The sequence below is a fragment of the Eublepharis macularius genome, chromosome 1, assembly GCF_028583425.1.
Source record: "Eublepharis macularius isolate TG4126 chromosome 1, MPM_Emac_v1.0, whole genome shotgun sequence".
NCBI classification, from domain to species: Eukaryota; Metazoa; Chordata; class Lepidosauria; order Squamata; family Eublepharidae; genus Eublepharis; species Eublepharis macularius.
The window spans coordinates 226003492-226025460 of NC_072790.1; the positions used below are offsets into that span (position 1 = coordinate 226003492).

At 44.6% G+C, this 21969-nt stretch overlaps 1 protein-coding gene across 3 annotated transcripts; it reads left to right on the forward strand.

Annotated features, from left to right (window-relative positions):
* The first annotated feature begins 2856 nt into the window (after positions 1-2856).
* Positions 2857-21051, forward strand: LOC129336671 (pre-mRNA-processing factor 39-like). 3 transcript variants are annotated; one of them, XM_054989946.1, is made up of 14 exons: positions 2857-3020; positions 4176-4492; positions 8013-8138; positions 9515-9633; positions 10960-11127; positions 11591-11792; positions 12445-12552; positions 13267-13431; positions 14909-15035; positions 15678-15946; positions 17147-17331; positions 17447-17521; positions 19254-19410; positions 20492-21051. In XM_054989946.1, the coding sequence occupies exons 1-14, from the start codon at positions 2930-2932 to the stop codon at positions 20552-20554; spliced, it is 2172 nt and encodes a 723-aa protein (XP_054845921.1). In that variant the 5' UTR covers positions 2857-2929; the 3' UTR covers positions 20555-21051. The 3 variants fall into 3 exon arrangements, with proteins under 3 accessions (XP_054845921.1, XP_054845930.1, XP_054845940.1); XM_054989955.1 differs by having other exon boundaries at positions 19257-19410; XM_054989965.1 differs by having other exon boundaries at positions 4182-4492.
* The last annotated feature ends 918 nt before the right edge of the window (positions 21052-21969 follow it).

Genomic DNA, 21969 nt, shown 5'->3' on the forward strand with positions numbered 1-21969 from the left:
TACAAACAGTATTTAACATACTATTAGGTGGTGGAGAGTGCCATCAAGTCATAGCTGACTTATGGTGACCCTGGTGGGGCTTTCATGGCAAGAGACTAATGGGGGGTTTGCTATTGCCTGGCTTTGCTACTCTGAGGTCTCCCATCCAATTATTAACCAAGATCCTGCTTAACTTCTGAAACATGACAAGATCAGACTTTCCTTGTCTATTCAGGTCAGGGCCACGTACTTACACACTACTAATTACATAGATCTGTACATCTCAAATAATGGCATAAATCAAGTTTGTATGTCATCTTAGATTTCTGTCCCCTGTATCATTTGATTCCAAGTATTGATACTCTACCGTTCTAATTTTTGAATAAGCAGTGAATCATTATGCAGAACAGATCTTATTAACCTTGTCTAGCTCTCATTTCCTTTTACTTGGAGAGGTAGAACTCATCTGAAATAGTTATTTTCTAATATTTCCACTCACAGGGACACTTCTACCACGTGGTAAAAAGAAGCATAACACTTAAACATGAAGAGAATTGTGTAGGGTTTTTTTAAAGCTGGTGTATCATCCAGAATCCCAGCAATGAATGGTAGAATATTCTGATTAAAAAGCTGATTTTAATGCAGAACTCCCCAATGTGATACCTGTGGACACTATAGCACACACCAATGCTTCCCTTCTGCCCCCCCCCCCGCCGAGCATTTCAGAAAGTAGGCAGGGCTGTTGTGAGGCAAGGTTTATATTGGCTGCCCTCTTTAAAAGGAAAGGTTTCCACTGGAGGACTAGGATGACTGTTAAGCACCTGAGCTTTCCTTAGTGTGTAGTTCCATCCTCCCTTCAGGCTCTCCTTCTATGCAGGAGGAGTGAGTACTTCTGTCTGGCTGTGCCTCCTTTGCCAGCCATTTTGGGGTTGTGCTTGCTATCTTATCTTAAAATTTCCAGGGTGCCCACAAGCTCATTAAGCTTGGGGACCCAGTTCTAACGTATTATATGTAGATATCATTTTGAAACTTCTGGATGGATAATGTCTCCACTATGACAGTTGAAAAGGAACTGAGTGGGAAAGGCAAGACTCCTTCCTTTGGAACATGCATGGTCTAAGCCTGCATTCTCTTGGGGTGGGACCCCTCTGAAACAGTGGTTCCCAACCTTTTTGAGTATGTATTAGTATCATTTAGTTGGGAAAAAAGTTATGACAAAGCTACTACAGGTTCAGTAACCCTTAAAAACATACGTCATAAAATCATGCCTTAAAAACATTAAAACCAATCAAAAACACACCATTAAAAGCTAAAATCTCCATATCAAAAAAAGGGCAGATAAGAGGGCTTAATGAGGCAATACCAGACAACAGTTTCAGAAGTTGGAGGACGAGGGGTTTCATCTCCAGAATATGTTGTCAGATCTCTGGGCACATGCTTTGAGCTGCAAGTTTTTCCTTCATCTCCCATCTTGGGAAGTAGCACATACTTAGCTTTTCCATAGTTGTACAACTATGTTCCATACTATGAAACATAGTTGTACATAGTTGATTCCTTCAAATCATGTCCTGGCTAGACTACACCAAAAAAGTTTTCTTAGAAGTTCTTCCCCTTTGTCTTAAGTTTTTCCCCCTAGGTTAATGGGATAAGTTTCTGAAATAGCAATAAATCCCCAGTACTGAACTTTTATTTTTTAGGATTTAAGAGATTTGTACAGTCAAACAATCCTGTGTTTCATTTGTATACAGCTGTCTCCAAGAAGCTCAGCAAAATATAGCTTTTCCTCTTAATTAGGTGTTCAGGTTTGTTAAACAGATGAGATTGTAGCCCTAGCACTATGAGCTTTTGGGGGGGGGGGAGATTTGAACCTGGATTGTCTCAGCTTTTGTCCAATATTTTACTTGTTAGCTTGGTTTTTGGTAACTATATTCTCAAATAAATTATTTTTCTCTACATGCTGTGGAAGAAAAAGCAGGAATCAAAAGCAGGCCAGAAGATTTAATCACAGTATACAGGAACCGATTACTCATTAGAAAGCATTTTGAGTTCAGAAAGCAGATAAAAACAAAAAATTTAAAGCTTGTCTAAAAATGAATTTCACTTCCTCTAAATGATAGTGTGATTTTTGCAATTTCTAATTTTTTCTCTACAGGGGGAAAAAAGGTTCGGTGGACGAGGAAAAGGGAATATCTATCAAACTAGTTTCCATAATGGTGACTGATAAACAGGTTTAACACTAAAGGAAGATGGGGCATCTTACAGCTGTACATATTAGATCTTCCACTGCATGCCGATTTGGTCTTGTTTGCTATCCAATGGGCTTAGGAGGCTTCTTATTTTGCTACCGCTACTTACAAGCAGCACCTAGCCCACATCATTTAATATTTCGGAGTGCTTGCTTCTTTCTGTAGCTTATAAATGCACATGGTACTCTGAAGTTATTGTCAACAAATAGTTCCCTCTTTTGCAGTGGAAATCGGTATATGCAGTGGAAGTCGGTATATTTAAATGGCTGCAACCTTGTCAGGCTTCATTGGTACCGTAGAGGTAGGCAAATTAACTCCAGATCAGAGAACCAGACCTCGCTGAACGGCTGGACTGGACGGTCTTTGGCATAAATAATCAACCCACCTTCCACTCACCCAGCCACCGCCGACCTGTAGGCAGATGCGGCATTAAGCACAAATGAAAGCGAAACAATCTTCATGTTGTGGGGTAGTCCACCTAAGGACCAGACGCTTTAGAGGACAGTACCGTCTACCCTTTTCCCTCTCCATGGTCATCCTTCAAACGATCCGCTCCTCTCTATGGTTTTCCAGGTCGTCGCCTCACGGCCCCATTTTTCAGCTTCACTTCCGAGTCCCATGGTGGCGCAGGCGCAGTGCTACTTAGCGGGAGCGCCGAGGACGAGAGAGGCCCTCCGGACCATCTGTTGGGCTGCCGCGCTAAGATGGCGGCTGAGGGGCCCGAGGCGCCGGCCAGCCCCACGCGCGGTGGCACCGAGGGTTGCGAGGAGAGTCTGGGGGCAGAAGTAGAAGCAGGTGAGAGGCGCCGTCGGCTGCGCGGACTGTGGCTGGGTGGGTGGGATGGTCTTCCACCCGGAGGATTGGCTAGGGAGGCGCCCCGTGGTCGGTCCGCCTCGCCCCAGCCAGTGCTCTTTTTCACGAGCAGGCAGGCAGGACAGGACAGGGTAACGCTTTCCCCTTCCCCAGACCTTAGAGATAGACTGCTTCGGAAGGCGGAGGTTCCATTTAGCGGCATGTGCGGCTTCTCTTTTGCGCGTTTGCTTTGTCTTTTAGTTAAGACTGAATAATCGTTACCAATGCCCAACGATTATTTTCATGTTTTCATGCTTCTGAAAAATGCTTTCTGAATGTCCCCCACGGACGTCGCTTGTACAGATTTTAATTGCTGTAACGCTAGCTCGCCCGACGAAGCTAATTGTCATATTCAAGTAGAAGTAGAAGAACTTTTTTCTTCGTACTTCAAAATCAGCCTATTCTATGCATAAAACTTAAATGGCAGTCCTGCCCAGAGCCTTCTAATTTCATTGGCCAGTCAATTTAATCTGAAGATACCTCTACATTTAAGCCTTTTTTTTAGTCCAGAGGGTGCTGAAGGAAAGTCCATGGAAGAGCTTTAACTGACCAAATGTGACTACTTCCTCATAACCCACAAATAAGGGCAGCCTTGCTTGAAAGTTCATTTTGCCAAAAAAATATTACTGGCTTATCTGACTATGCATGGTCGCCTGATAGACAGATGCGAAGAATAGTCACTTACCAGTTTTCAAAAACTTTCTGCCTTTATGTGGAGGTGATCTTTACTCACCAGAGGGGAGGGGGCTAACCAAATGTGTATTTGAAAGTCTGAGAAGAGGAATCCCATTACAAGAGGAACTTATGAAGTTGCTTATGTTCTAGTGGTATGCAGGTTGAGACTAAAGAAATTTGATCTAGGAAATAAAACCTGTATATGGAGCAGAGGGAGAATGCTAGCTTTGGTTACAGATGGAAGGTGAGAGTTTATGGAAGCTTTTTGTGATTCACTTTATAAAATATTTCCATGTACCACAATAATGGTTGAGATGCAGTGTTGCACACCCTTCCTGTACCCCGTTGTCAGAGCAACATAGGAAATCTTTCACCTCCATCTTTGATGGCTGCCAAACCAGTTGTCATATTTGCTCTTGAAAGCTGTAGGCCCTGACCAAGACGTGATTCCCAAGCCAGCAAGCAACGGTGCCCCAAAGGCAGACGAGGCAACACCAGTAGAAGGTTGTAACGGAGTCAACATGGAGGCCAGCACTCCAACACTGAAAGCTGAGGTTGCTAAGGAAGAAGCCCCTCAGCCTCCTACCCCTGATGTGGTGATGCACATGGCGCTTAACCCTCCCATGGAGGAGGTCTCCATCACATATCCTCTGGAGTTTGAGCGGTACTGGCGAGCCGCTCAAGAGAACCCACTTGACTTCACTGCATGGACTGATCTGCTTCAGTATGTGGAGCAAGAGGTAAGCTGAGAATGGCTGTTATTTTTAAGGACCATTGGAAGTTGCCTTGGAGCCCCGGTGGTGGTCTTCTGAAGTATGGAATTCAGTTCCTGAACTCTAAGAGCTAAGCAGCAGCCTCATTCTTGGAGATCAAATGTTATCACACCGTGTCATGCTTAATAAAAGAAAAAAACACATCTTACCCATACAAAATTAGCACATTGAGTCCCTTCTACCTGATAGGCTAAATTTCTACAGGCAGTGTTTTGTTTTGTTTTTTAAACAGGGAATCATTGAAATGTGGCTTTGCCACCATTGTCCCTTGTCAGAAATGGTATGTGCCCAATATAACAAGACTTGCCATGCATTAAAGGTTAGGATTGTCAGGGTAAGGGCTTTTGACTTTAGTGATAGCACCAGACCTTCAGACAAAGGAGGTTTTGATATTTTAGTATCAGTAGTATGCTGACTACTCCCTCTGGAGCATCTTTTTTCTTGAGCCCTGGAGAGACGAGGAGACCCTGAATAGGTACTGGGATCAAGAACTGACTGGAAGTGGGCAATCAGTTGAAGCTGTTTGCACATAAGAAGGGATGGTGATGCTTGGCAGGCCTGTAGCTCTTAGGATTAAATTGGGCAGAGGGTTGCATTCCTTCTAAGAAGCAGGCTTGAGAAGGAGAGGGAATCTTGTGACAGGACATGGTTGATTCTTGGGTGGCAGCTGTGGCAAAGAATTTTTTTTCCACATTCTTGTCTTAAAAGATAAGACACCCGACCACTGTCATTCATACCTTGGTATTACCAGAACTGGTTCTCCATAGGGATACATTTAAAGATTTTGGGACCATTCGTTGATCCATAATGCAGTGGTCAGGCTCCAAACTAGGACTGACCCAAGGGCTTGTATGACATGGGTCCTTAAAAAACAGTACAGGGTGCCAGCTGATGTCCAGAGCACAAATCAAAGTGTTACTTCTGACCTTTAAAATAGTACAGTCTGATAATCGGGTATTTGAAGTTGCACTTTATGTTTTTACTTGTGTCTTAAAATAATCTGTGGCTGCCATAATTTTCAGAAGGCCAGCAGGCAATAATGAGGACAGCAGCCACCTTGATAGCGGGGCTGCATCTCTGGAGGTCCCTTATCAAGTCGTCTAATCTGGCCCATTTTCTGCTCTTTCATAAGAAACTATTAAAAATTCCTGCTTTTTTGGGGAAGTCCATGAAGTAAGAAATGGTTGCATGCATCTTTATAATTTAGTTTAGTTTGGGGGGCTTTTTATAAGTATACATAGTGGACTTATTTTTTATCATCTTTGTTGTTATATTGTTTAGCTTTTGTAAGCTGCTTCAGAGGTGTTGCAAGGAAGCTGAGTGGAAATCAGATCCTTGTAATTCTGTAGAGGTGTTATTTTCAGCAGACATCAAAAGCATGTCCTTGAGATCCACACGTTTTAGCTCAGTTTGTAGTTGCCATTGACTTTCCTTCTCTCCTCCTGAGTCTTCAGGTGCAATCAGAGAACTTGAGGGAGGGGAGAGGTCAATCTCTCATATTTTGTTGGGCTTTGGATGAGGCAAAAGCTTTTCAAAAAAATCCCAGCTCAAAATGAGAGGCCAGCTCATTTCGTTCTCCTTACCCTTGTGTGCATCAGGGGAAAGATCTCTTTTCTTGTTCAAAGAACCTTCCTCCCAAGTTATTTGTAGTTAGCAAATAACTCTTTAAAAAGGTGGAGATCTTTCCATGACAGGGTTGGTTATTGGCGGGGGGAGGGGGGCAGGCGGCAGTGGGTAGCTGCTGGTAGTGACTGGTTTTGTGGACTTGTGCAGGGCTGCATGGGTGTGTGCATTTCCTACAAGTACATGGCTTCTGTGTATGTTTGTGCACATGTATATATGCATGTGTGTGTGCCCTTGCAGAATGAGTGCTGGGAGGGATGTCCATTTGGCTCTGCCCCCAGACCTCTCAGCCGTTCTTTTCCTAACGGGAACAAATTGATGGCTTTTAGTGCCTGTGCTGCTTGCAGTGCCTAGCCTGGAGCTGACATTGGTTCTGGTGCTTGGATTGAAGCAGGTGGCAGGGCATGTTAAATGCCTCTGATGAGCATGAGGGTTAACAGAATGAAGTGTGTATGATGTCCTAGGTGTTCCCTGAAAATTTTTTAATCTTGCCCTGGGAACACCATAACGGTCACTTTCCTGCCTTAGGCCCCTCTTAAGGTACATCCACCAGGACTTTATAGGGATTAAGAATATTCATCTCTCTGTTTAGCCTGGGCCAAGTAGTCTCAGTCCTCTCCATTGGATGAGTTAAGTTCAAAAAGCAAAGGTTCCAAAATTATATGAATTAAACCACATTGATCTTAAAATATATGTTGTATTGGGAACCATACAGAAAATAGAATAAACAGTCTAAAACGTAAAGGACTGCAAACTGAAAGCTTCATAAAGACTTGTCTAGGTTTACATCAAGGCAGTTGCACAGCACATCAGTTACTGAATAGAAACAAAGTACCAGCCTCCCCAATTAACCCCCAGCAGTTTCCAGTGTATCCTGTAATTAAAACCTTTTCCTGTCAGCCCAAGGAACTCTTTAAAAACTATCATAACGGCTCACTCCTCTCTCCCTAGAATGACTTTTTCTATCCACTGTATCATACACACCCCATGGAACTCTGATCTGATTGGCTTGTGCAAGTATGCCTACAGAATGATCATAATTCAGTCACAGCATGCTCATTTAGATGAATTGGCCTGGAGAGAAGAAGCTGTATAATGAGAAAACAGGGTTAACTGTTGTTCACTGAGTGTTCTGTGCAGGCACACATGGAACCTGTGCATACACAGGCCAGCCACGGACATTTCCCAAAGAATCCTGCTGCATCTGAGGAAACCAATTCATAGTGGCTGTCCATTTTTGTAGGCAAGCCCTCCTTTTCCAGATGCAGGATTATTTGCTGCTGTTTCTGGTTTAGACTAACAGCCACTGTCCTGCCTGTTCCTTTAGATTCATATTTAAATATGTACCGAGGTTTCCTGGATCAATACAGGATCCCAACAGTAAAAGGGAGAAAGTTGGACCCCTTCATAATGAATCTCATTCCAATTAATGCTTTTATCTGATTTATTTAGACTGTACCTCAAGATATCCTGGGGTTTTCCTCTGTTATTTTCCTACAACCAAAGAACACCCTTGGTAGGGGGTTTTTTTTTGTAGTTCAGCAGTAGAGTACCTAATTTCCATGCCAAAGGCCCTAGCTTCAGTCCCTAGCATCTCCCTTAACAGGTCATAGGTACAGTGGTTGGGTAGGATTGCTTCCTGAGACCCTGGAGGAAGGTGGCAGTCACAGTGGCCAGCATTTGCTTAGATGCCTGATATGTACTGATGGTATTTTTCTTATTACCAATGTATTTGCACCTGCAGCTTCATTCTCTCCTTCCATTCCCCCGTCACTTTTACAATGGTGAGATTTGTGTAACTGTTCATATGTCTCACATAATTTATTTGAAACCGTCAAACCTCTTCCATTTGCTTTTTTCACAGAATCACATTTATGCAGCCCGCAAAGCCTTTGATACCTTCTTTCTACGTTACCCTTACTGCTATGGCTACTGGAAAAAGTATGCAGATATGGAGCGTCGCTTTGACTTTATCAAGGAGACAGAGGAGGTAATGAGATGCAGGGATCCTTTTTGTCGGCCCCCCACCTTTTACCTTGGCACAGCCCGGACCACCAGCCTGATTCATACATGCATGAGAATGAAGCAGAATGCTGTGGAAATAGAATAGGGTGCATTCAGACTGCGGGTGGAGAATCTCATTTTGGAATGCCCTGGTCTGTTAAAAACTCCCTATAAGTAGAGAGTTAACACAGTGAATGAGGAGAGGGGGTAGATCCTTTCTCCCTGCTGTGCTTGTTGGTATGTAAGGGTTTTTTTAATGTGAAAGAATGTTCAGATTCTGAATCCACCACCCTCTGCAGTCTGAAGTACTGCAGACCTTTATGCTTGGCCTCCTTGTTCTCCTGCGTATGTGTTACAGTGTTACATGCTGGGGTTAGGTGCACTGCTCCAGAGAGATGCAGAGCAAGCAGCTCCAGGTATCTCAAGGAAATGAGTCAAGTCTGCTCATGTCAATGTGCTGAGACAGAAAAACTCAAGGGAACTTTAGCTGGGCGGGGGGAATCTTCTCCGCCCCTAATGTGGCATGCATACTCTGAATCAAAGTTTTTCTCCATAGCTATCCTCCCCAAAGCGAGACCTTCTGTTGCCCCAGAAGAAAGGAGGGACTCCATTATTCCCTTAAGCATGAATAGAGGAGAGAAACCTTTCTTGGTCCTTCCTAGAGATGTAAAATTTATAGACATTTTGAAGCGACAGGGGAAATACGATCTTCCCCCTCCCTGCCCCCCCCCCGCCAGAATAAAAGAAAATGTTAAGGAAAATTGACATCTGCAATACTTTCCTATCAAAACTAAACTTTTACTGACTTAACAGTGTAAAATGGATTGACTTACACTGTGTAATCTGCCTTAAGGCTCAGTGAGAAAGGTGGGCTATAAATAACTGTTAGCATATAAAATTATATTACTTGGTATATATATGTATGGTTCTTAAAAGTATAAATATCTTCATTTTCTCTTTAAAAAATTGCAAGTCTACTAAGTATTTATGAAAGAGTTGCAAATGGCTGCACCTTTTGCTGCCACAGCACATGTATTTTTCCTTCTGAGAGGTAGGGAGAAACAGAAGTTGAAAGTAGAAAACAAATTCTGTAATAAATGAGCAAAAACTCTTCCAGACAATGATAATAGGCAGGACTACCAGTATGTCTGGATTGTAAGCTAAACTTTATAACATTGAAAACACTGAACTTTTAATAACATATTATCATTAAAACATTATTAGATGTCCTTGGGGAAAAATCTTTCCCTCATATATTTCCAGTTTCTTTCAGGGCCTTCACAACTCTAATCCGTCCCCTTCCTAGCATTCCATAACTAGAAAATGCATGCAGTACTTAAGCTTGATTAATTTTCTGCATAGGTTTTCCAGCGAGGGCTGCAATCTATCCCACTCAGCATGGACTTGTGGATCCATTACATCTCCTTCCTACAGTCTACCTTGGATATGAACCTCCCTGACTCCGTGCAGAAGATCCGTGGGTAGGTTGTAACAGAGCTTGGATGTCGATGGAGGAAGGAGATCAGTGTAGGGACAGGGGAAGAAATAATTTGATTCTCTTAATATATTTTAGTAGCTTTATTTTGAATTGGCTGGAGTCCCTTCTGGGGAAGATGTCAGGATATACATCCTAAAATAGCTAATGTAAACAGGGATAGTAGGAAAACGATTCTTTGAGGAATATTCCCAAAATCAGTAAGCCAGGGTTGCCGCTGATGTGACACAGGATCCTCTCCTGGAGGGACAAACAGGCAAGCGTAAAGAGCGCGATCTCAGTTGGGGCATATAAACTTGCTCAGTTTCTTCAGAAGGCTTCACTTTGTTGACTAAAGTTGGCGTAAATATTAGCCTTTTCTCACACGATTTCACAGAATCACACAAGAAACTTTTCCAAGTTAACTTGTAATGGATAACAGATTGTGTGATAGCTGCTGCCTCTTGGCCTGTAAGTTCCAGAGCCCATGTCTCCAGCCAGCGTCTCATCAGGCTCCTGGCTTTCACTTTCCTGTGGTCAGGTGTAGATAATGTTAAGTTTGCTTCGGCAGCAGCTCAACGTGTATTGCAGCAAGGCAGGCTGATGTTAAACCAAGCGAGGCATCCCCGGCTGGAATTGAGGATTCCTGTTCACAGAAACAGGGTGCAGTTTCCTTCTCCCACACTGAGTTTCCAATCAGGACGGAGTGTGTTCTTGCTTAAGAAAAAAGTTTGCACTCCCTCCCCTCTGAATTCTTCAGCCTGCATACAAAAGAAGCAACTTTGCAACGGTGTGCTTATTTTGCATAATCTGGTGGTCTTAGGGGAGGGGCTCCCACCTTATCACTGGAAAGTAAACTCAGTCCTGAAGAGATGTTGCTAAATATGGCTTTATATTGTATCTTGGGAAGGGGCTGTGGCTCAGCAGTAGAACATCTGCTTGGTATGCAGAAGGTTCTAGGTTCAATCTCCAGATAAAAGAATCAGTTAGGGGTTGATGTGAAAGACCTTTGCCTAAGACCCTAGAAAGCTGCTTCCAGCCTGAATAGACAATAGTGTCCTTGATGGACCAATATTCTGACTCAGTATAAGGCAGCTTCATGTGTGTCTTCATAGCTCTGAGGACTAGGAACTTGCCTTTAAAAAAGAAAAACAAACTTGACCCGTTTACAACAGCAAGACAAGATTGAATGGTGAGATGGGAAATTGATGCAGACAAGGAAGAGGAGGACTTGCCTAAAGTTGCACAGGTTCTCTGAAGCTCCAGGCTCAAGTACATTTGCATGTTGTAGGTTATTAATTATCCACTAGGACTTCTGTTCTACTTCTTGCAGCACATTTGAAGCCTCTATAGCCGCTGCAGGAGTGGATTTCCGTTCAGACAAACTCTGGGAGATGTATGTGGAATGGGAGAGAGAGCAGGGTGACCTGAAAGCCATCACAGCGATTTATGACCGAGTGCTCACCATGCCGACTCAGTTGTACAGCCACCACTGGGAAAAGTAAGTCTAAGATTCCTTTCCAGGGTCTGCTTATGTGGAGAGTTAAGAACGACTAGTGTCATAAGATGGTTGTTCCTGTCATCTTTGGGGACTGCTGCATGCCTTTGCTGGGGAGTGCTGTGTTGCAGCTTCTGGTTCCTGACAGAGCACAAGCATGTGTGAAAAGGAAAACTGCATGTATGCTCAGGCCATGGAAATGAAGGATGAAAATGTGACACAGTCATTAGGAGAGATGTAAGCATAGCAGTTGGCCGTCTGTGTAACTTCCTGTCTGAAATCTTTCTCCCTCGCCTTACATTTCTAAAATATATATGGTAATGGGCCAGTGTGCTGCTGGCTCTAGCAGCAGTCTCCCATCATCTACCACCTCCAAACCTCCTACAGGCAAGACTTGAGAAGCTCTGGTTGGCTGAGGTGGGCCTCTTCCCATGTCAGCTTCTGAATGTTTCTTCCCCTGACACAGGTTCAAGGAACATGTCGCCAGCCACCCCCCGCAGGACATCCTGTCCACTGAGGAACTGTTGTGGCTGCAGTCGAAGATGGCCTCTGAGACAGTGGCCAAAACCGCAGAAGCAGAGGCAGAGGAGGCGCCGCCTGGGGAGGACGTGCCACTGAAGGCAGAAACCCAGCAGGAAACTGGAGCTGGAGATGGGATCCAGATGTTGGTGGGTGGTGCTGGTGCTTCTCCTCTTTCTCACATACTTAGGAAGCTGATTCTATTATGACCCTCGTGAGTTTTGTTCACTGGAAGAAGTCACTGCATAAATCCTACATTTAAACTTGCTAGGGCATTGGTGAACCTGGTCTGTGGACAGGCAGGAAGATACTAGTACAGATGCTTACACCTCCCTCCTTAAGAGCAGCTGCCTGCATTTTTTTTATTTGGAAATTTAGGGGAGGGGGATACAGCACAGTAATTTTGCTCTTTAAACACGGGACATTGGTGTATGTATTCTGGAAACCTCAGGTTTAAGGATGACATCAAAAATGTGTGCTGGTTCCCACCCCCTTGCTGTGTGGCAGTGCTCTGTTGCTGTTTTTTAAAGGACTCGTTTGTGTCTTGTTTACACCGTGTGGCCTCTTGCAGCCCCTGTTTAGCCTAGCAAGTTACTCATCTCCCCTCCCCACAGTGGTGCAGGCAGCAATCCGATACCTGCTTCTGCAGGAGTAAAGAATGATGTGTTGGAGGTAGAATGTTTGACTAGACAAATCTTTGAGCCAGTCCAGTGAGGCAGGGCTCACTTTAGGAAGTGCTTAAGAATGTTGCCATTTTCTGAAAACAAACAAAATGCCGAGTGTACTGCTTTTGGATTTCAGGGCCATATGGACCAGGATAAGATTCGGGAACTTGTAATTTCTATCCGCCAGCAGATCCACACCCAGAACGAAACGGAAGTCAGCAAGCGATGGAATTTCGAGGAAGGGGTTCGTATAGCATGGGTCACGATTGATGCTTTGTAGCGTCTTGGGGCAGGGGAGGAGGGGAAAGAATCCTTAGTGCTCGACTTGTAATAAGGGAAAACTGAATTGTACTCAGATGCCCCCCGCAGTTCTGTGACTTCCTAGTGCTGATGCTAGAATCAGCATCATGGCATTCTCTGCTTCTTCTTTTTTGCAGTTTCTATGGCTATGGAATATTGTTGAATATTATGAATAATATTGCAATACTGTGCAATGTGGTTGGTTTGAGGAGGGAGTGAGTTGCTTGAATTGTGCTGCATGCTGTTTTTTCTACTTCTGTTGGCAAATAGATGAGCGCTAGCTCTCTTTGCAGCCTGACGTTATGGAAACCATTGCCAGTCTTGTGCAAATTCTTGTTTATATTGGCAGCTGGTGCATAATTCTTTACAGTGTTGACCAGAACGAATTAGGAAATGTGGCAGCTAATTCAGGCTTCCAGTGCAGGAAGTCAAAGTGCAGCGGCCATAAGGAGAGAGCAGAACGGAGCAATTCAGCTTGCCAAAAGTGCCTTTTATTCTAGGGAATGGATCCTCTGGCTGAAGTGCCAGATCACTTTTGTGCAGGCCCCCCACCTTCCTTACCTGAAGTGAGGATCAGCAGCTAAATAGAGCTTTCTTCATCCTTCCACTCTTATCCAGCTTACTATGGGTTTGTTCTCCCTCCTTTTTCTTGCCTTAGATTAAGAGGCCCTACTTCCATGTAAAACCACTCGAGCGAGCACAGCTGCGGAACTGGCGGGACTACCTGGATTTTGAGATTGCCAGTGGCTTGCACGAACGTACCATTGTGCTCTTTGAGCGATGTGTCATTGCTTGTGCCCTCTACGAAGAGTTCTGGGTCAAGGTGCGTATACCCCTTCCTAGGTTTACACACCTAAATCCTGCTGGCTCTGCCGTGAATAGCGGTGGTGGCTCCCCCTCTCTGCCCTGTAGAAGCATCAGAAGCTGCGGTTACCACAAACAGCCCCCCTTCTTCGCCTGGAGAGTGTCAGCAGCAAACCCTCTCCCTCAAGGTGTCCCAGCTATTTCTTCTCATTGAATGGTTTTCGGTACTTTTTATCCACCAAGCTTACGAAATGATATGCACGCCCCACACCTGAACACAGGGGGTGGCTGGTGCCAGATGCAGGAAACCCCATTCTGAGTCTCTCTGGTAAGGCAGGTTCAATTTCCCCTTCCTTCCTCAAGTAGGAAGGGCCTAAAGGAAACAGCAAAATGCCAACGCTGCTGGCAGAGTCTTGTGGTGCTCCCAGTAGTGCAAACCAGGTTTACAGTACATAAGGGTGCTGGAAAATTTAAGCAGGAAGTTGTGGTAGAGAGCCCACATTCATATCCCACAGAAATATTCTAGTTTGGAACTGGGAAGGTGAAAAAATAGTGGGGCAGGAAATTGTCCAAGCAGTTTTGACTCTTATCTGTAGCAGGAGGGTCTTGGTCCCCCCCTTTCTTTTCTGTTTCACCCTTACGTCAAAAATCACATTGTGTATAAGCCATGGTATCCTTGCAGAGAAATTGGAAGCTGCCTCCAAGATGGGTGGGAGGGCATCATACAAGCTCCTCTGGTTGCCTTTCTGTCTCCACTGGTCCCCTTTTTAAAATATCTGTGCTACTTCTTTTTGCGGGGGGCAGCTAACTATCCCTGCTTCTCCCCTTCTCAGCTCCTAGTGAAACTAGCTGTTGAGTTGAGGCGTAAGCAGAGATGAATAATAGGTGGATGGAGAAAGGTGGTCAGGGCTCCTGCTTCCTTTTTGGGTCAGCTGGAGGTGGGAAGGTGGCAGAGTTGTGCAAAATCCCTTTGGGCATGCTCTCTTAAACCCCCATGTTCATGCATAGGCATGAATGAGAGAAATCAATTGTGTCTCTATCAGTAAGAGAATTGGTTGTGCAGAGAACTTCTGTAACGTTGAAGGGAAGTGTGGCCAGCATCCCCTTGGGTGCAAGAGCTAATCCCATGTATTGGAAGGTCCTTTTCTGCTGCCCAGTCTTACTGTACAATCTGCCCAACCCTCAGACCTTGCAAATTTCTAAATGCTTCTGGGAGCTTCTGTTTTTAAATTTTCTTCTGTGTTCTGGAGAAAAAATTCTAACAGGCTTCTTCTGAATTCTGCTGCTGTTTTTTTATCTGCCCGTCTTTCGTACCTCTGCCTAAGAGGGTGCAGGAAATCCTGGAGAGAGGTGTGTTAAGCCCATGTCAATGTGAGTTAACCATAAAACCTTCTCAATACAAGCTACCGTACCAGACTTCCATGTACAGGGCCAGCCTTTGAATACTTCCTGCTTCTCTTGTCTCCATTTCCATCCACCCCCAATTCCCCATCCAGTATATTAGGTACCTTGAAAACCACAGCATTGCTGGGGCTAGGAGTGTCTTCCAGCGAGCTTGCTGTTACCACCTTCCTCGCAAGCCCAACATCCACCTTCTGTGGGCAGCATTTGAAGAGAGAAACGGTAAGAAGAGTCTTACACCTACCTGCAGCTCCTGTTTCCTGCCTGTTTCTGTCTAGTTGGTAATAGTATCCGTGACTGGACCACTTTAGGTTGATTCAGGTTTTGCAGGACTCTTAATTGGCCAAAAGTTTCTGTGGAGCTGAAATAAATCTACACTAAGCTATTAAAATTGAAATTTTATATACCAGAATGATTTCTGTTATGCCACAAGAAGGGCTGAAGAAAGTTGTTTTTGGATTTATCTGCCACTGGCTGCCGACCACAGGGGAATGCCTCATCCAGCATTCTCTCACTCTCACTCTCTCACACACACACACACACACACACACACACACACCATTGTTTTCTCTCAAAATATCAGAAATGGCATCATCCCAAGTGAGGCCGAAATAATTGTGTGCTTGGATTTCAGATGGGAAATCTCAGAAGCTTCCCACTGCCCTGAAAACATAGTTCTATGCCTGAGTCTCAACTGACCAGCCAAAGAAAGTGTAGTGCCTGGAAAGCTAGGCTGTCTTGCAGTTTTCATGAAGATTGTAGGAGAGGCTGTCTTGTTTGCTTTAGATGATAATTTTAACCATCGCATTAAATCACCAACATAGTGAGTTGTTTGCCCCTCAGCCATTGCTCTCATTCCTATAGGAGAAGTAGAGGAAGCCCGCAGGATCTTGAAATCATTTGAGGATTGTGTGCCTGGCCTTGCCATGGTGCGCTTACGGCGAGTGAGTTTGGAGCGCCGGCAGGGAAACATGGAGGGGGCAGAAGCACTCTTGATGGAAGCTATCCGGGACAATGAGGGGATGCCCGTGTCGTCGTTCTACTCTGTTAAACTGGCTCGGCAGGTGTTGAAAGTGCAGAAGAATCTGATCAAAGCTCGGAAGATTCTCTTGGAGGCATTGGAGAAAGATCCGGTAAAGAATATTGGGGGATGTGGAGGAAATGTGTGCTTGTTGCATGACAGGAAGGGATGACAGGGGGCTTTGGATGAGTGGAAATGGGCTGGTCTTCAGGGGCTGGTGTGTGTGGGGGGGGGGGGCGGGGAGCTGCTTTGTACAGTCTTGGAAATGGGAAAGCTGGAATTTGGATGGCCCATTCACTGTGCTGTGAATAAAGTGTACAACACACACACACTGTTTTCAGCACCTTCTTGCACCTGCTGATGCACCCAAGTGGTGTGTATTGGCCATGCAGTTGCCATACACAGAACTGTTGCCTGGTGCATATTGGCTGCGCAGCGCAGAAGTGTTGTTGATTCTGATAACTGTGAATCTCTCTTGACATGGAACCACCCCAGACAATGTTTTTCTTTCTGATGTTTCAAAAGCCAAACCTCCTGTCTCCATAATCACACAAAAGTGTTTGGATGTGTCTCTTTGTAACTGGGCCAGCCTTCAGCTATGAAGTTAGGTGACACAGTTGCTTTGAGCAGTAGATTCCAAAATGGAATTTATTTTCCACCTCCCACAGTTAAGTTGGGAAGGTGCTGTTTGACTTCATACTCTGGCTTCTCTTGGAGTGGGCACTCTCCTTGAATAACTCACCAAATTGTGCCTTTTATGTTGTTTCATGAAACAGAGGTTGGAGGGGCCCCTTTAGTCTGTGACTGGAAAATAGTCGAGTCTGTCGCCACCTTAAAGACTTAACAGCTTTTTTGTGCTTGGCATCATGGTTTGTGGACCAGTGTCATTGACAAACTGAGCTTTGTGCCATGAAAAAGTCTGTTGATCTTTAAAATGTTGCAGGACTCTGTATCCTGCTGATTAAACTATTTTCTGGCTTTGGAGGGTTCTCCCTGCCTCTGTCCTCACAGAGGCACAAACCAAGATGTGGATGGAGGGGGAATCAGTCTCAGTCCTTATTATACATACACATCAGTTTGCTTGCACTTCTCCACCCTGATCCTTTCATCTCCACAAAAAAGTTGCTATTTTTGCAAGATTCCAAATTTTGCAATTGGTCTCAGTAAGGCAGATGATCCTTAAGCACAAATGTGCCAAAGGTTACCGTGAACTGCCAGTTTTCTAGGTTCCCTGAGATGAATGTGCTAAAGGAGGCTTCCTTCCAGTGAGTTTTCTGTATTGCCTACTCTTTCTTCCCCTTTTCTTTTGTAGGATAATGCCAAGCTCTATGCCAATCTCTTGGAGATGGAGTTCAGTGCTGATGTGCGGCAGAATGAGGGCAACACCATGAGCAGCTTCGACAGAGCCCTGACCAGTGGCCTGCCCCTGGAGACAAAGATAATTTTCTCCCAGCGCAGGGTGGAGTTTCTTGAGGACTTTGGGTCCAGCATAAACAGGTGATGGAAGGGCAACGCAAACTAGGGCGTGCTTTAAAGCTTTTGTCTGTCTACTTTCTGGGATGGAACAGACCGTGGGGCCTCCTAAGCTGATGTTCCTTTTTTATATTGCTAGCTTGTTGACATCATATGATGAACATCAGAAGCTCCTGAACCAACAAGTGATGAGGAAGAGACTCCTGGAAAATGGGTGAGAAAGCAAGCTTGACAACTGCTGCTGTTTTCAGTCAGTTGCTTCCTCTGTCTGCATGTCAAGGAAACAAGCAACCCAGACTTCCTTGCTAAGGCTGCCATGCTAGGCACACTTACTTAGGAGCAAGTTCCCAGTGATGTAGGCTGTACCTTTGAATAACATCTGTTATCATTGAGCTGCACATCTGTACTCATTAGTGCAGTAGAATCCGAGCTGTGGATGAGCAAATGCCCAGTTTGAATCTCACCTCTGCTATGAACTCACTGGATGGCCTTAAACTTAGCAGCCTAGGAGAGGTTTCATTGATGAGCCTACTAGTCAATCTAGCTCAAGTTATCTCCAGAAAGGTGTTTTCCTAATGCCCGCTACCTGGGAGCTTTTAAACCAGAGATGTCAGGAACTGAAACTTGGACTTGCTGCAACTGCTCTGCTGCTCTGCTACTCTTCCTCCCAAATGGGCTTATGCAAGTAACTCTGCCTTGCCTCAGCTTGCCTGCCACCCCCATCAATACTACTACTGTGGCCTCTCATTACCATCCTTACTGAGACTGAGCATGGGAGGTGCTTTTAAAAGTAGTATTACCAGAGCTTTTTTTCAGCTGGAACGCAGTGGAACAGAGTTCCAGCACCTCTTGAAAATGGTCACAAATGGCCATTTTAACTTTAAAAAATCCCCCCCTTGTTCCAGCTGACCCAAAGTGACGTCATTGTGCGGTCCTGAGTTCCACCACTGAGTTCCAACACCTCTTTTCCCAGAAAAAAAGCCTTGAGTATTACTGTTGCTGTCTGCATGAGATATGATCAGTGCCCCCCCCCAGCAAAACATGAGAGTTTCACCTACAATGTTTTTTGTTGTTTTCGTTTTGCTTTGTTTGATGTTCCAGTCTCACTTTACAGGGATATTTTCAAAACAAGGAATGCAAAAAACTTCAGAGTTGAAAGGCTGTGGATGTGCCACTACAGGAACTTTATCCAGGTCTCTCAAAAGATATGGTCTTCATTGATCAGCCCCTAAGCTGCTTCTGTTCCCATGCTTTTTCTCCTGCCTTATGTTGCTTTTTAAAAAGACAAGAAAAAATTATACTCAGTGGAAGCCACTGAAAGTCCTTTGTCTTTTAATTGTGTCTTTCTTGATAGTACATCGTGTTTTTAATTCTACTATGTGACCAGTGGCTTTTTCTGCATTTCTTGGTAGGGATCTCTAAATACTAACTCTGGTCTTGTGCTGATATTTACCTCTGTGGTTCCTATACAGAGACATGCTTACTTGTGTCAAGACTGAAAACAATATATCCTATTTATTTTACAAAAATGTAAAGCGTCTCAATTAGGAATGAAGGCTGCATGTTGTGCAAGCACACACACAGAACTCATTTGAATCAGTTTTGTAAAGTTTATTCTGGTACTGAAACAGTAGGTTTTTTCCAAGAACACAGTAGTGTGGCCTCACCCCACCCCAAGTCTCTAAGCCCATCTCTTTCAGAGCCTGTATATACACTGCCTCTGTGTTGGCCTTTAGTGGCCTGGATTATGCAGGTTTGTGATTTTAATTTGATTTTATACAAGTAAACGCGATATGCATTCTGCAATTATAGGCATGCTTCCAGCTGCTATCTTAATTGCCCTCTTTATGGACGCTAGGAAGTGAAGCTAGTTTAACACAGCAGGGTAAACAGAGGTTCCCTGTGGCAGAACGTGGGCTGACTATGCTTTTTTCAAAATATCCAAGCAGTTCTGATGAGGCAGATGAGAAGCGAATGAGACTCGAAGAGACTGCTGCAGGAGGCAATCTTGCGGTTGCTGCAACAACTGGTATCACACCCTTGATGGCGGCAGATGTGAGCAACAGTGGAACTGGAGGTTACAACTACAACACTTGGTACCAGGTCAGTCATAGCAGGACAGCAGAAACCAGCTCAAAACAGCTTGGAACCAGTTCATAAACTACTGACCAAGCAATGCAAGCATTCATATCGCCTTTAGATTGGTTCCAGCCATACTGTTTACACAACCAGCTTAAACCTAAATCAATTCCAGAAGGCTCAACTGGATGACTTGTAGGGGGGAATGTTTATTTTATGTATGTATTTTTTTATGTTATAGTCCGCCTTTCTTAGTGAGATTCAAAGTGAATTACACAGTGTAGGATTAATACAACCAATGGCTAGGACACTGAATAAACAGTACAATAGGGTATGGATAGCAGAAATCCAAATCCGGACATTAATCCAAATACTGAAACAGTGCTGAAATAACATATAAGCAATTTGACATGTCATATTAAATGATGCAGAAACTAACCAGGAGCGTATCTCCATCAACAGTGTAGTAGAGTCTACAGTCCCCTTATCACAAGCATCTCTCCAAGCCAATCCTGTTACCTGTGTGAAAAAGTTATCCTGAATATATGAGTTTTGCATAGTTTGCAGGAAGCCAGGAAAGCAAGCACTTTCCTGACCTCTTCTGGCAGGCCATTCCACAAGGTGGGGACCACCACAGAGAAAGCACACTTAGGCGAGTTTGACATTTGGATTGCTTATTCATAAATTGAAGCAGCAATGTGATACGCCACCAGGAGAGTATGTATGGTACAGGAAGACCAGTCCCTTTTCACACTTTGCCAATTTTGTCTTGTCTCCAATTCTTTTAAAATTAATTTTCTGTCCTGAATGAGCAAGTATTTGCAAAAAAGATCAGAAGAACTTTTACCAGCATGTATGAAAATGTGAGCTGTCAGCAGTTTAAACAATTGTCAGTTAACTGAAAAGCCTTTACCCAGCTAAATTTTTAAAAACTGAATATTAGAAAAATGTTCAGTTTTGGTGATTTGTTGATGTAATGTATTCCAACTCAATAAACTATGTGTGTGTGGTGGGGGGGGGGGAGGATGTAGCCAAGCATTTTTCTCTTTGGGGAGAGAAACTTCCTTGGAGGCCTCCTTAATATCTCCTCTTGTTCTGTTTGCAGAACTATAGTGGCTATGGGTACCAGAACACGTGGAACTACAATCAGTACTATCAGCAGAGCTGAAAGGGACTGGAGCGAGACGCCAGCAGTGATAATGACCGGCAGCTGCTGCTACTCGTTTGATTACCAAGTAGATACAAACTGAAGTCTGGCCATGACCTGTAGCCTTCCCTCTGGCAGCTGTGCAGAGATAAAATGGAACTGCTCCCATCTAAAAACCGACTTTCCTCCTTCCCCCGCATTGGTGTAACAAGCTGCCCTCTGTGTTATCATCAGCCCCAAGGGGAACATGTTGCCAGTGGATCAGGAACGGAGATTTGAATCAGTTTGCTTCAAACAGTCCTGAGGCAGCCCCAACTCTCCTGAGATAGACCTTTTGAGGTCTGAATTTCAAATCTGACCAAGGACTGCGTCTGCCCACAGGGGCGGGACTTGTGTGACAAAATTAGTTTAACTTAAAAGAATAATCAGAACAGGATCCCAGGTTTTTTGTAAACTTTCCTCTCCCCTGTACATTTCATGTGTGGCAACTTATGTAAATAAACAAGAATTAATTACAAGATGGCTTTGTTCTCCTGTGTGAAGAATATTAAGAGATGGAACTTGACACTGCTCTGCATTGCAATACTGTCTAGCTAGGACCGTTTCTTCTCTCTGCTAAATGTTCTGTGATTTGAATACATTTTTGCAAGTGTGTGCTTATTCACTCTAGAGAGTGCAGTGGTAAAGGGGCATACTACGCCCTGTTAGGTTACTGCATATATATAACATTTACTAAGCTGAGATGGTGGTGGGGAGCTTATCAACTTGTTCCACAGTATGATATACTCAGGCTTGTTCTCTACTGAAACGGCAGTTTTTATAATATACTAAAAAGTAACACGTGGTTGTCCTTGTAATGTGTGTTGTGGGGACAAAGTTGTTTAAATACTCACCATCGTCGTCTTGATTTACGTAAATAAATTAACTCTGGAAATCCCTTCATACCTTGGTCGTCAAGGTGCTATTGGGCCTAGATTGCTGACCACCATTTTCTGCTTTGAGAAAGTCCCATCTGGAAAGGCGGAGCGGGGCCAGGACCAAAAGCACGAGGGCAGCAAGAACGCACGGTTACCTTCATAGACAAGGACCCGGAGGGTGCCTCGGGCCAATCACCTTCAGCCAGCACAGGAGGGCGGGACTTTGTTTCGCGGGCGAGGAAGTGTCCCCTAGTCCCGCCAATCAGGGCTGTTGTCGTGGCAACGGGAGCGGCTCAGTCACTACGCAAAGGCGATGCTGCCGGCGCGTCGTCTTTAGGGTCACGGGCGGGGCGGGAGCTAAACGGCACTGGTGGGCGGGGCGGGGGCGTTTCTGCCCAGAGCAGCGCGCATTTCGGACGTAGATCTGGCGGGTGTTGAAGCGGCCCGGCGGGATGTGGCTGGCATCGCCCGCTCAGCCGCCGGGCCGGGCTCTTCGAGGTCCTACAAGGTCGCCTCCCG

What these genes read in the sequence shown, in the direction of transcription:
- LOC129336671 (XM_054989946.1), top strand. Translation starts at nt 2,930, where the DNA reads ATGGCGGCTGAGGGGCCCGAGGCGCCGGCCAGCCCCACGCGCGGTGGC. An exon ending in GGGGGCAGAAGTAGAAGCAG is followed by an intron (nt 3,021 to 4,175) that starts GTGAGAGGCGCC and finishes TGCTCTTGAAAG; the next exon opens with CTGTAGGCCCTGACCAAGAC. An exon ending in AAGAGACTCCTGGAAAATGG is followed by an intron (nt 17,522 to 19,253) that starts GTGAGAAAGCAA and finishes AAAATATCCAAG; the next exon opens with CAGTTCTGATGAGGCAGATG.